At 34.7% G+C, this 14124-nt stretch overlaps 1 protein-coding gene across 3 annotated transcripts in view; it reads left to right on the forward strand.

Moving 5' to 3' along the window:
* The window catches only part of CCDC91 (coiled-coil domain containing 91), a 173765-nt gene that overhangs the window by 115961 nt on the left and 43680 nt on the right, over positions 1 to 14124 (forward strand). For 2 of the 3 annotated variants that reach the window (XM_009288497.2, XM_009288496.1), the window contains exons 9-11: positions 161 to 253; positions 434 to 502; positions 2293 to 2463. In XM_009288497.2, the coding sequence (XP_009286772.1) occupies positions 161 to 253; positions 434 to 502; positions 2293 to 2463 (333 nt within the window). The remainder of the gene's footprint in view (positions 1 to 160; positions 254 to 433; positions 503 to 2292; positions 2464 to 14124) is intronic. The other variant, XM_009288498.1, reaches the window with a different exon arrangement.

Here is a 14124-nt window from a genome sequence, read left to right on the forward strand (position 1 = left end):
TGAAATCAATTAAAGGAGTGCTGTGTGTGTTATTGAACTGAATCTATATTTTAAGTCGTTTGTAAGCAACCGACAAACCGAAGTGTCTTGGATGAGTTCTTTTTGTCTGTTTTACTAGCAGACTGTGGTTACAATAATATGGATGTTTTCTCCCAAATAGCATCAGTGTCTTCTCAACATTTTGGAAGCAGAGAAGGAAGTGTTATCAGAAAAGATAGAAGAAGCTTTGATGCAGCAGTCGCAAAAACACAAGGTATTGCTTTTATTTATCAAAAAAAACAGGTCTGATCTGCACCATGGAGTTCCTTGGGAATGATCCTGTCACAATCATTGACAGGAAGAGGAAGCTTTCTCAAGCACTTTGACTGTTTGAAATGATTTTTAGCCACTCCTTTATTGTGTATTGCAGTTTAATTTTTCATAACATTTACAGGAAGTGCTTGACAAATGTTTGGATGAAGAAAGACAAAGAAGTAAGGAGGCTGTGGCAGCTGCTGCAAAGGTATCTCCTGTTAAGTAGTAGACATACAATATGGATTCCATGTGTGTCATTACAAATGCCAAGTTCAGCAACTCATTTCATAATTAAATTTGTCAAACTCTATGTTCTCATCTGTGTTTAAAAGAAGCTAGTTCTATAAATCATGAACATATCTGCTATATCCTATTCCTTAATACAGATAGTCTGTGTAACTTATTCTGTCTAAGATAGCCTCTGAATTAGTTTGTAACAGGAAGTCACAATATTGCAGTTCGGTTGTTGGTGTTTCCTGAATATCTGGTTTCGTGGTCTTTCAGTTAACATCAATACATCTTGATTTGAAGAGCTAGGTAGCAGGGTCAACTGATGATCTTAAGACAATTAGCATTGTGTCTTATTTAACTTTTGTTAAATATGGTCATTTTCAATGAGGACAGAACTATTTTATAAATCATAAAAATTTGGACGTTTTAACAGGTTTTCAGTTATTTTATTTAAGTTAATGTTTGGCTAAAAGTTAGTATTCACTTTTTTAAATATGATTTCTTCAGTCTATTTCATTATTAAGTGCATTGGGGTTAGGACAGTAATTTTGTAAATGTTAAGCTATCTTTCATTTCTAATACTGATGCAGATCCCAGTACAAAATTTCAGTTACATGTAATGAGCTAGCTAGGGAAAACTAGTGATGTATGTTACCTAGCACAATTGGTTAGGCTATATTATCATTTCCTGTGTATCTTCATAGGTAGTATATGCACACTAGCTGAGCACCTCTCTGAATAACATTCAGTAACACAAGAAACATCTGTTACATGGTTGGTATCTAGGGGAAAATGTGTGTATAATAAAATATCTTAATTTAATAGGACATTTTTTCAACTTACATTTTTATTATATTTTATATATGTCTAAAGAAATAATCAAGTCCCAATGAATTGCAAGAAACAGCTTTATTTATAAGTGTAGGTATTTGAGGGACCCACTATTTTTTGCCATTTATAACTTCACTTGACCAGTTCCGTAATCACCACCAAAGGGCATTGGAATGACCTGTAAGCTTATTAAAATTGAGGGGGGTGTGGGTGTGGTTTGTCACCCCATGTTTGTTTATTTTGAACTTCAGCCTGCCATTATTTATTTGTAGATATTATGCAATGATTGTCTTCCTGATAAATATATTTGTGTGGGTCAGCATGTGTAGAGCTGTCCTTGTTACTTCAAATTCAGTGTGTGTCTTCTGATGATTTCATGTAATGGTTGAATATAAACATGTAATGGTTGAATATAAACAGTGGGGAAAAAAAAATATGAGACAGTACTTCTTGTAGAATGTATCGCTGAGGAGTTTTGGGAGGGAAGACACATTTGTTTTACGTATGTATTGGCTACTTTGCCACAGAAAGCACTCAGACTGTTTTTGGACTTTAGATACTTGTAGATAAGAGCAAGAATATCTCATATATGGGAATACCAAGCAGTGTAGAGAGGCCCATGGTGTACCTACTCTTACATGGTTTCTGCTGCATGTTTTTTGTGTTGGCATTAAGTAAGCTAGTTATGATATATTGTGTTTTCAGTAGGTGGGAATTTAAGATCCTGGCTTGTAACTTTCTTTTTCTTTCTGTCATTGTGCAGTGGTAATACCTGCTTGGTAGCACCTTAAGATAAATTTAAGCTCATAGTTCAGAAGTGAAAATATTCATGTCCTATATCTTGTCAGCTCATAAATCTCATTACAAGAAGTAATATGTATTAGGCACCCATGTTGGGTATTTTGGTCATTTATGTGTGCCTGATTTGTTTCAAAGGCTGAAAAAGAAGTTGTGCGGGAGGCTGTTCTGAAAGCAGTAGAGGAGGAGAGGAAAAATATGGAGAAGATTCATGCAGAAGAAAGAAAAATGTGGAAAGCAGAACGTGACAGACATAAGATTGCCCAGGCTGTTTGGGAAGCCATGCAAGAGCAAAGAAAGCATAATCAAGTTAGTATATTTTACCCTTCCATGGACCTGCTTTGTGTATTTTATTTTTTCTTTTGAATGTCTTCCTCATGTTGTGGTAGATTTTCTTGTGACATCTATCATTCATCACTGCACCTAGTTGCTGTGCATTGCAAATATCAATCTTGTTAGTTTATCTTCATCTAGACTATGTGTATGGAGAGAAGTTGGCACATTGAGAACAAAATTCCTGCGACCTTTTCAGGTACGTATATTGAAATGAGATGAATCATGCCCCTTAAGTGCCTGGTTTTGTCCACTAACTTCAAAAGGAGCCCAAGGTGACTAGCTCAGATACTGGCATTTATGTTGTAGACAGTTTAGGTGACTTTTTCTTTTTTATACCTATGGAAGAGAAGAGATGTTACATTTTTTCCTTATTATGCTGGAATTCTATTGTTTCTCTTAGTAAAAAGATACTTTTCTGGTAAAAAGATACTTTTCTAACACAAAAAAATAGAATAGGTACAAAATAAAAAGAGGGTTATGAAAATTTGAAACCTAAACCACTAACGAACCAGAAATGTTTCTAGAGTTACTTTTTAGACAGGTGCTTCTATAAAGATAATTGTATGTTACTTAACACATTCCCAACACTGCTTTTAACAGTTGTAGGAAACACTAATTTAAAATATTATAGTAGCAGTTAAATTACTCTTCCAAAAGTTGAATTTTGTAGTCTCTGGTGCTGGAAATATTTGGGGGAACAGTCTGTAAATTCACTGATTTCCTGGTGGCATACTTGAATGTTATAGTCTGAAGAATTCTAAACAAGATATGTTTCATTCAGGTGTTGGAATTTGATATTACTGTATTTTTTTTTTAATGTCCTGAATAACAAAAAAAAAAAACCTTTAGAATTTGAAGTAAAATAGAAGTAAAGTAGCATATCACAGAAGTTTAAAAATCAACTCTTTAGAAACAGACCCCATTTCCCTTTCCAGTGTTAAACAGAATTATTAACCTCATACCTAATCAACTACAGAAAAAGTTGGGCTTTGATGCTATACCATTATTATACTGTGTTGCTTATATTATATAAGATGTCAGTTTTCAAGGCTGTAATTTTGCTATACTGATAAGCCTTCAGACACTCACTCTTCTCTACAACAAAAAGATAAGCAGCTGACTTGAAAGCTAAATTCAAGCTGAGAACAATTGCTCAGGGTTTAGTTAGATACAAATCATTTAGACTATCCAGAATGAGAATTGGTACCAGTGGTGTAGAGGATCTGTTAATAGAAGGGAGAGCAATAAAGTAGTTGTTTACTACAGTAAAGAAAAAGACAGCAATTTTATAGCTTGTGGAACATGAAGAGATTAACAGGAGGGTGACTATAGTAATGAAGTTTGAGGAGAGTTTTGGTGAATCCTGAAGACTTTTGTGAAGGAGTCCTGTAGCTGGATGCATGAGGTCGGCCAGGGTTCTATGTTTATGGATTTGGGGAGCATGTAAAATGTCCCAGGGGTGGGAGAGTGGCGGATTAAGTTGACAGTGACTCAGGGTAGGTTTACCTTCCCTGTGGAGCGTTCTGCTAGAGTTTCTTCTTGTTGTTGATATTGCCTTTGAAGTTGTCACAGGACAGGATGATATTAGAAGTAGTTTAATACTGATGGATGTACTCTTTCAGAGAAAGTCTTAAATATACTGAGATGTCAGTGCTTTTCTGAGGAAGAAATTCAGGCCTTTCAGAAGGACAGGTTTTTCAGCTGAAGCTGCTAGTTGATCAAGTAGTTGATACTGTTGGTTTATCTAGTGGTGTACTTGTTGTGACAGTGAGTAGCACTGAGGTATTGGAGAGTGTTGTGATTAATTCTCCTGTAAATATCTCTCTGTTATGTAGTCACGTGGCATTAGTTAATTCCATCTTTTTTAATACTGAATAGCTCTGACAACTTTGATGGTAGCAGGAATAATTTATCTCATATTATAATATATGATGATTTCTTCTTTGAGTTAGGTTCACTTTTCAAATACCTAATCTATTTTCAATTTAGGAAAATGCAGATTTTTCTTGAGATCCAAAATTCTCTCACATAAATGTGTAGCATACTTGAAGTTACACTCTTTATTCTCTGATTAATGAGTACAAATTCTTTGGATAGGATGGACTTTTATGTAGAAATTTGTTTCTTTCAGAAATTTTCACTTGTTACCTCTGCCAAGAACTTGCCTGCCTCCTTTAGGCCATTGCTATTATAAACATACAACAACTGCTAAAATTCTCTGTCTGACAACAAAAGAAGTCCTGCAGAGCTAATGTGCCAACTGATAGCTTATATACGGTGTCAGATGTGACTTTGGTTTAGCAATGAAAAACACTTGGAACTACAGACAGTTTGTGTGCGGACATTAATTTTTTTGGGTAGAGCCTTCCACTCAGAATTGTTTCTTATTTATATTTTTTACTATAAGATTTCTCTTTCAAGAGCTGTAACTGCGCTATTGACTTTCTTGCAGTTATTGTTTAGACAACATACTCTGTCAAGTCAGCTCTGTAACGGCCAAAAGTAAAACATACAGTCTAACATTTTAGATAGTGAAATATAAAATTGTGGCCATGTAACACTTGCCTCATTTAATTCTTTGTGCTGTATAATTCTTTATTCTTCCTGCTTCAAAATTGTCACCTGATACTGTTATGATGTTTAGTACCAAGTAATCAAACAATTAAGTGTAGTTGAATGTAAGTGAACATGCAATCTTTTAGTATCAGACATATAAAAAGAGCTTCAAAAGCAGTACTGTTACTTCAAGAAAGAGAACTTTCTTTCTGACTAACGCATGATTTTGGAACGTAATACTAGGAAAGAGAAGCCTGACTTGTTTTTAACAAAATCTCTCTTCTCTTAGTTTATCTTCTTCAATTTATCACCAGAGGAAATAATCAGTGTGTGAGAAAGAAAAGACATTTTTATATTTACTTCTCCATCTTTTTCTTTTTTAGTCTTGTATCACACTAGTAATTGTCATAGAAACCTAGATTAAAATTTAATTTTATTCTGCTGCAGGTTAATTGGAAGAGATTTGCTTTACTGATTGGAACTAAAACAAAGAAATTAAGCATAGTATTAAAGAGAAGGAATTTTCCTTCACTAATAGTGTAAGTCTGCAAAATTGAAAGAGGAAGATCAGAAAGGGTCACTGTAGTCTTCTGCAAATAGGTGAGGCAGAATGGCTTCTGGTGATGGCACTCATAAGTAACTCTAGGAATAATTCTTGGAAAAACTTGAAGACATTCAAAATTTTATAATTTTCTTAGAGATAGAAACCCACTTTATAATTTATGTGATTTAAATATATTTTGGTCTGTGTTAGAGTTGAATAAGAACAAAACAGAAGAAATTGAGACCCCAAATTTGACAGCCAAACAGGACCTCAAGAGAATTGTGAATTTGGTAGTAGAAGCTGGGTTACAGTGTCAGCAGGCGCTGAGAATCATAGCCAAGAACCTACAGCCCTGGCCTTAAGAAAAAGAGTTTCTGACAAATGGCTGTAAATTAAGAACAGAGAAGACGCACATCAATGTAGAACGCTGAAAAGTAAAACTAGACGAACCATTAGGGAAAAGGACATTGTCATATGCATGGGGCAAGAGTTGATAAACTAGATGGGAAAGACATAGTTTAAAAACTGCAGCACCATTGTGTATCTGTAAAACATTTAAATTATGAAAATGAGGGAAAATAGATTTCTGTGTCATAATGGTATGAATTTGTTGGCTTCTCCTTTGCCTTCTAGACCAGAAAATATGTTTAGGACTCTTGATTCTTTGTTTTAAAGGAGGAATTTACTATCCACTAATTTTCTTTATAAAATAAAAAATTTTTATTTTCTTCACCAGTTTTTAAACACATGCACTAGAAGAACCGTGTAGAACTTGGTTATATGTGAGAAAGCAATTGGAAAAAACCTTAAAGTATGCTAGTTAACATTTCTTTGGTCAGGCAATTTTAGCATAAGAACAATAAAGCTTTGAAGATCACAGTTCTGCTGAATCAGGTGGTGAGATTTCCTTTCATCTTCTAAATAATTTGTTTAAAAGAAGAAAAGATTAATGTTTACTGTGCGGGGATGATACAGGTATTTTTTTAGACTTTTGTTGTTGTTGTTGCTGCAGAGTGGCCAGCAAGAAGAGCCATAGTGGATGCAAATCTGGAAGTTTTATGCAGATTGCTTCTACTTGTTAGATATTCATGCTTGACAAAACTTTGTGTTTAAAAAATTGTTTGTCCTCAGTCAGATAGATGAGTCTGCAGATAAGGAGATGCTACTTCCATATAAGATTTATTTTATTAATTTAACATTGCCAGCAAAAAATCTGGGGACTTGGGGACAGTTTAATAAATAACTCATGATTAATATCAAATATTTTGTTACCAAATAAGAAACAGCAGAGTAAAGATAAATCTTCAGTGAAAGTAGGAAATAAGACATACTGAGTTAATGTTTCGGCTTGATGGAGCAACCTTGACATACCCCCTTCTTTTTTTAAAGAAATTAAAGGATTAAAGTAACATGAATATTGCATTTGTTTTCCTGAAAGTTTTGACTGTTCCAGTGACTTGAGGTCTTTACTTAGAGACGTCTGATTTTTAACTAAATTGAAGATACTATTCTTTCAATCCTTATAACTCTGAAGGGATAAATGACATGTATTGTATCACCAAGGAAATGGTAAAAGTTTTTGTAGAGCACTGTCTCAAGAGGCTGTAAGGTATTAGAAGTCCAAAAGATTTTCCTTTTGGTTGAGACTGGCAGCATCTTCAGGCTTTATACATGTGTTATCCAGGTGGGTAGTGCTTTTATAAAAGAGATCCTTTTTTTTTTTTTTAATTCAGAAGAGGATTCTTAGTTTTGGGGAGGGTGGACTTGCATTTTAAATCGGGGAGAATAAGCTCTCCTTGAAAGTGAGTAGTCTTTAATCAAAAGATAATGTTCGTTTGCACAGTAGCCTCATGATTCTTTTACAACACACTGAAAAGTCATTATAGATGAAGAACTCATATATTCAGCAGGCTAGATGTAGCCTGGCATGTCTCCAGTATTTTTTTTTATTTATTATTTTTGATACATTGTATGGCATTTTTTACAGTGGTAACTTCCCTGCAAGGAGAGTTTAATATGTCTGGTAGTTGTCAGTGTTGAGAGAAATGCTTGGTGAAATTCTTCCACTAGAATGTTTTTTCTAGAACACTTACTTGAATAAAGAAGTGGTTGCCCTCTAGATAAGGAGAAACTATAACAGGTAAGTTGGCTGAAGCAGAAGCTTTTTCCCTAGAGTTCAAAATTGCAGTGAAGCTCCTGGGGTACAACTATAAACTTCAGTGAAAAAACAATGGGCAGTGCTCCCCATTGTCATCTTCTTTCAGCTTATTTTTACTCTTTGAAAAAACTAAAATCCAAAAATTCTTTGGGGATGGGGGATGATGAGATCCATACAATTTTGGATAAAACTGAAGGATAATATATGGTATTTATAATTAGTGGGCAATGCAGATTAGCTATAGCAGTAGCTACCATAGCTATAATGCTACCTTGCACAGAGCTCTCTGCATGGTAGTTGTTATAATTTTACAAAGCTAAATACTCAATTACATAAATGAGGTGAAATCGGGGCGGGGGGGTAGAGAAGTAGCAAAAGAAGCTAAAGAGAATTTATACACCACAATTTTCGTTTTAAAGAAAAGTCATTAAAAGTAAAGTGAAAGCTGGCAGCTGCAGGATAAGCCCTGGAAATTTAGGTCCATGTCATAGCTTGAAATTAATAACTCTCCTAAAGCACTCGAAGCAAAGAATCACCCTTGTCATTTCCTGAAAGCTTAAATTTAAAATACTGTGTATAATCTACTGTAGTTTACCCTAATTCTCAAGGGAAAAAGAGCCTGAGTTCATCATTGCCATAATCCACACAGCAGATACATTAGAGACTCAAGTGTTCTGAAGGCTGCAAATAATTAGAAAAAAAAGGCCTTTAATTTATTAAAAGAACTAACATAAACTCTGCTTCCTCTTGGACATGAGCAAAAGCATTGAGGCAAAATGATCTTACCAATGGGAAAGTATTTCAGGAAAACTGAGGCTGCAGTGAATCATTCAGCCAAGCCACAACTATACAAAGAACAAATATTTTTGCAAGAAAGTTAACTAAAAGGCTTATGGAAAAAAAATGTGAACTTCCCAATAGTCTTTGCTAGGTCAATCTGGAAGCATTCAGGACACTTGAATATGTTCACACTCCTGAGGGTTCATGTGGTGGTGTTCTTTGCAGAACAATAAATATATAATTTATTATCTTGGGATGTATTAATGTAATTTTACTGGCAAACATCTAAATAGTTGAAAAAATTTTGATTCTTCTGTACTGTATGAGCTTTAAAGTATATTTAATGTTTTTCCATGAGTTCATGAGTAGCAGTATATTGAATATGTTCACACTCCTGAGGGTTCATGTGGTGGTGTTCTTTGCAGAACAATAAATATATAATTTATTATCTTGGGATGTATTAATGTAATTTTACTGGCAAACATCTAAATAGTTGAAAAAATTTTGATTCTTCTGTACTGTATGAGCTTTAAAGTATATTTAATGTTTTTCCATGAGTTCATGAGTAGCAGTATATGCCATTACTTAGAAGGTAAAAGCAAAACATCTAGAACACATGGTGCTTAATCCCAGAAAATTAATGGCTACTTATCTGCTACATTATTAAAAGTTTTTTGGTATTCATGCTCACCTGCTTGAGGGAGTGCTTCTGTTGATAGTTTTGGCAAGGCTGAATCAATTTTGTATTGAATGCCTTAAGGATTTCCACACCTAGTCATATGTAAGTGAACAAAAGATATATAAGTGAAAACATGAAGGCATTGGCTGTATACTTAAAGAACTGGCTTTTGTTTCTTTTCTACTATTGCTTAACTTAACTGTTAAATTTATGTTGAAAATTATTATTTGTCTAAATATTTTTCCTCATTGCCCTGTATTTGAGAAGGTTGGAAGTATTGATAAATAAAAAAGTTTGTCTAAAAAGTTATTTCCCACTCTGTCTTTCAGTCAGATTTATTAGCTGTAGAATGGCCCTTTCTTAGCCCAATAATCTGTAAAAAAAGACTTCTTTTTTTCTCATGTGTCAAATCAGTAGGTGTATAATGAATATTTTGCAGGATAGAATGAGGAAAAAAGAAAATATATGGGGATTATACATTTGTCTTACCTTTAGCCCAATTCTGTAAAAAAAGACTTCTTTTTTTCTCATGTGTCAAATCAGTAGGTGTATAATGAATATTTTGCAGGATAGAATGAGGAAAAAAGAAAATATATGGGGATTATACATTTGTCTTACCTTTTTATTGTCCAGTAAGACTATTTTTGCAGATAGATTCCCTGACATATCTTTTTTAGGTGTCAAAACTATGGGATTTTGTTTGTTGGCACCACAGTTTCCTTACCTTAAAAAAGTAGAGAACACTGAGTGCAAGCGCGTGCCCCTTTCCTGATTTTGAAATCTGTGAATGAATTTCATATTGTGAATCCACTTATCTGTCTTTATTTTCTTCATTTGTTATACACAATAGTTTTCAGGGTTGTCCTTGCAGAACTTCTCTCATTTGATCTCCTGTAATCTCTTTCCATCCTGTCTGTTCATCTCTTTCATACATATACTTTCTCCTGAACTGCTTATGTGTAAACATGCATTCAGCTGCTATTCCCATGATGATGGTGCAAAAATCTATTTCTTCTACCACTTTAAGTGATGTGCTACATAGTATTATGATATTCCCTACAACTTTATTATGAAATCATACTGTTTTTAAGATAGAGGTGTTTTCCAATGATCTGTGCCTCCTGTAACTTGCAGATCTTGCGTCTTGTTTCTGTGTGATGCAACAGGCTATCTGGTAATTTTGGCAGGGCAGGAGATAGGCTAGTTTGGGAACCCCTATGTTGTGGAGAGGCAAGATACCACTGGGTAGCTGCTTGGCAGTAGTTTTCTGTGGTACTCCATGATATGCTTCTTTAGCAGGAATCGGAACTATTGCCTCCCTAGGTTTAGAATAGTTGCTTTATGCTTTCTGTGCAAGATTGCCTCTTGGCTCATATTGAATTGGAAGCCTAACTCACTTTTTCCTCCATGCCCACTTTGAGCACTATTTTTGTCTACACTAAAAACACTGATAAAACTCTTTGATAGCACTTAATGAATGCATCACTATCACTTGAAGTTCAATAGGTCTCTTAGTCTTTTCCTTTCTTCTTTCCCACTCTCCAAATATTTCTGGTACCTTCAACACCAACCATGTTGCTTGTTGATCTGGACTGTATCATGGTTTTGTTTCAGATCTAATTGTAAATATAATTGTTTACATGTTGCTGGTCATTTAGGCATCATATCTGTAAGAGATGACATATCATATATACCAACATAGGTACAATCTCCATCCAAGCTCCCACTTTTCCTGTATTTTTATTAATGCATCTTTTTTTTTCTGTCCTGACAATTATAGTTTGTCCTTTCAGAATAGTGCCATAATGATCACTTTCCAGCCCTTTACTTTGGGCTTTCCATCACTCTTTTTGTTAAATAGGCTATAAACTGCTTTTTGTCTCTGCTTCACAGTTTGCTTTTGTCTCTTTCTCATCATTATCCACTCTATTTATAGTATTTGTTACTAGGAGATCAACTTCTACCTATAAAACATTCATGATATTGGCATCGCTTTCCCTTCTTTTATGATGCTTTTGTACTTGGGAGGATTTCCACGTGACATATAATATTAATTTCATTTCCTTAAATACATCCTCAAAACTCTTCTCATCTATGATATACAAAGCATTGAGTGCATTGCCAGTTAAGGGAATATAAAATAGTATCAGTTTATCAGTCTTTCTTTGTCCATTTGTTATTTGTTTCACCTTATACATAGGTTGCAGAATCCTATGGGGGAGGCAGAGTTTGAAATACTCCATTTATTCTGTGTTTCTGAAATACCCAGCAAAATGGCATATCTGGTATTGCAATTCCAGGAATAACCTTGTTAGACTTTGTAGGATTTTGATTGGGTGGGAGAGTGTTAATCTTTGGAAGAAGAAAAGATATTTTTTCAGCAACAGGCTTGGACTATCATAACATTGCTGTTCATGTTCAGTATCTTGTGGATTCATACAAGAAGTTGTTGGGGGGTTTTCTCAATATCATGATTCCTACCCGAATAGGCTATGGATAATACAGGATCACATAATGTGCTGGAGAAGAACTTGCTCTTCAAAGGACATCTTCAATTTCTATTGGCTTTACTATATTGTTCAACTTTCAGTGGGAGAGTTTGCTTACATTTCTCTCAAGAAGATATCCAACCAGTGTTTTCAGTTTCACTTTCTTCTTGTTTTTCTACCTTCTTGCAGAAACATTAGTGTGTCTAGTGTTTATGGAGACCATGGTGACTCCATAAGGACACAGAAAAGCATTTTTCATTAAAAAAAATGTTGTATAAACTTGAGTGTGTGAGGAAGCACACAAGTTAGTAGCACTGAGTGGAAAGAGATCCCTGCCTTTAGATCAGTTTATTTTTAATATGCTTGCAAAGTCTGGAAAAGGAGTAGGCCACTGCATGCAGACTTTAACCATGTCTGACTTCAGAAGTAGTTTGTAGTAGTTTGTAACCACAGACATTATAATTTGAGGGTTACTGTTTTCTGAAAAACCACTAACATTGCAGTCTGTGGTTGCATTTCCTAGATAAAATTTAGTACTGCCACCTGATCCTTGTGTGGAAACAAAAGAATTTTCCTATAAAATTGCAAACCATCATATGGATTTTTTTGTTGGTTTTTTTTTTTAAATACTGACTGCAGTTCTGTAATATAAAAACAGTACACTGTTTTTTCTTTCTGTCTTCATGCAGAATATATATTGTGATTACGTGATTGTGATTCCTAATATATGGTTGAATATGATTTGTCAATTAAGTACTTGAGTAACTTTATTTTAGTTTTTATTAGGTATCCTAATCTTCTAACTGGTGTCAAGCACATGTATATAAAGTCCTGTAAAGAAGCTAACTTTGTGACTATAATGTAGTTTTCCAGCCTCTGATCAGATATTTAAAAAAAAAAAAAAGAAAGAGTTGCACCTCAAGTGCAATTTGTCGAGTGTTCTTCCTCAGCTTCTTATGGGAAACTGGGCTTTCCCATTTTCTTGAATCTATTAAAATAACGCTAAGACCCTCAAATAATACTGTACCCTTTTTAGCTGAAGATTAAATAAGGGCCAATTTTTACCTTTGCAACCAAAATCTAAATTAGGATAAAATCTAAAGGTAGATATAGCAACAGGAAAGAGCAATGAAAGAGATGAAGGAAAAGTAAGCACATACGCTGACAGGATGTACATGCAGCTAGGACTTTGTTAAACAGTAGTAATAGGTAATATCAGAATTTTGATAATCTTCATATCAGTTGGTAATTTACTGTAATTACTGACAGAAATAGAGCAATGACAGATGGTGACTTTGAGAACTTTGAGGAGAGCACTTTGTGAAAGGTTATACAGAAGGAGTGAAGATTCTTAGGCTAGGCCATGAATTGGCACCTACTTGGTCTCACACTGTCATTCACATTGCGGAGCTGATTTTAATGATTACTTTTCTATGACTTAGAAGGAAAAACTAGTATCACTGATTAATTTGAAGGGCAGGGCAAAAATACGTGACTGAGTTGGCTAGGGGACTGGTGTTGTATGATGTTTGCTCTTTGAAGTCTTCTGAAAACTGGATGGAAAGGATAAAAGAGTTTTCTTCCCAGTTCACTGATACCACAGCAAAGCTCTCTTTTGATAGTCTTGAGTGGTCTGTCATTATTACGCAGATGTTTGCTTATTGTGAGCTGCAAGTAAGGGACAGTGCAAACTAAATCAGCCAGTTCAGTAGTGTTGTTAGCAGTTGTAATGTCTGTTTTTTAAGACATAGGTCTGGGAAAAAAGCTGTGTGTTTTCTTGTACTGTTTCATTTCTCCTGAATTTAGCGAGCAGGATAATGTTTAAACTCATTTGAGAAACAGACATTCAAATCACAGAGAAATAGAACCATATGATTCATACTAGAGTACGGTTGGTGAAGTTTAATCGCCAAAAATAAGAAGTGTTCTGGAGTATTACCAGGAGTCTGGTAAATACAAATGTTGGGATGAAGCCCACTAAAGTACAAGTCTTTGTCTGCAGTCATATGAGATTGTCCAGTCTGACGGCTACATGATCTCTCTGTTGAATTACCATTGTCATGGCAGACTGTGACTGTTGAGATAATTTTCAGATGATAAGTATAGTTGATATATATCTGAAATAGTGAGATTTCAGTTTCGGTTGCATTATGTTCCCTGTAATACTTTTTATTATGAAGTAATAAATATTTATATATTTGGAAGATATATCAGTACTACTTCTGGTTAACTAGAATGTGGTAGATGAGTCATAGAATCATAGAACCATTTAGGTTGGAAAAGACCTTAAAGATCATCGAGTCCAACCATTAACCTAACATTACCAAGTCCACCACTAAACCATGTCCCTGAGTGCCACGTCTACACATCTTTTCAATACCTCCAGGGATGGTGACTCAACCACTTCCCTGGGCAGCCTGTTCCAATG

Source organism: Aptenodytes forsteri, unplaced genomic scaffold (genome assembly GCF_000699145.1).
Source record: "Aptenodytes forsteri isolate BGI_AS27 unplaced genomic scaffold, ASM69914v1 Scaffold73, whole genome shotgun sequence".
NCBI lineage: Eukaryota > Metazoa > Chordata > Aves > Sphenisciformes > Spheniscidae > Aptenodytes > Aptenodytes forsteri.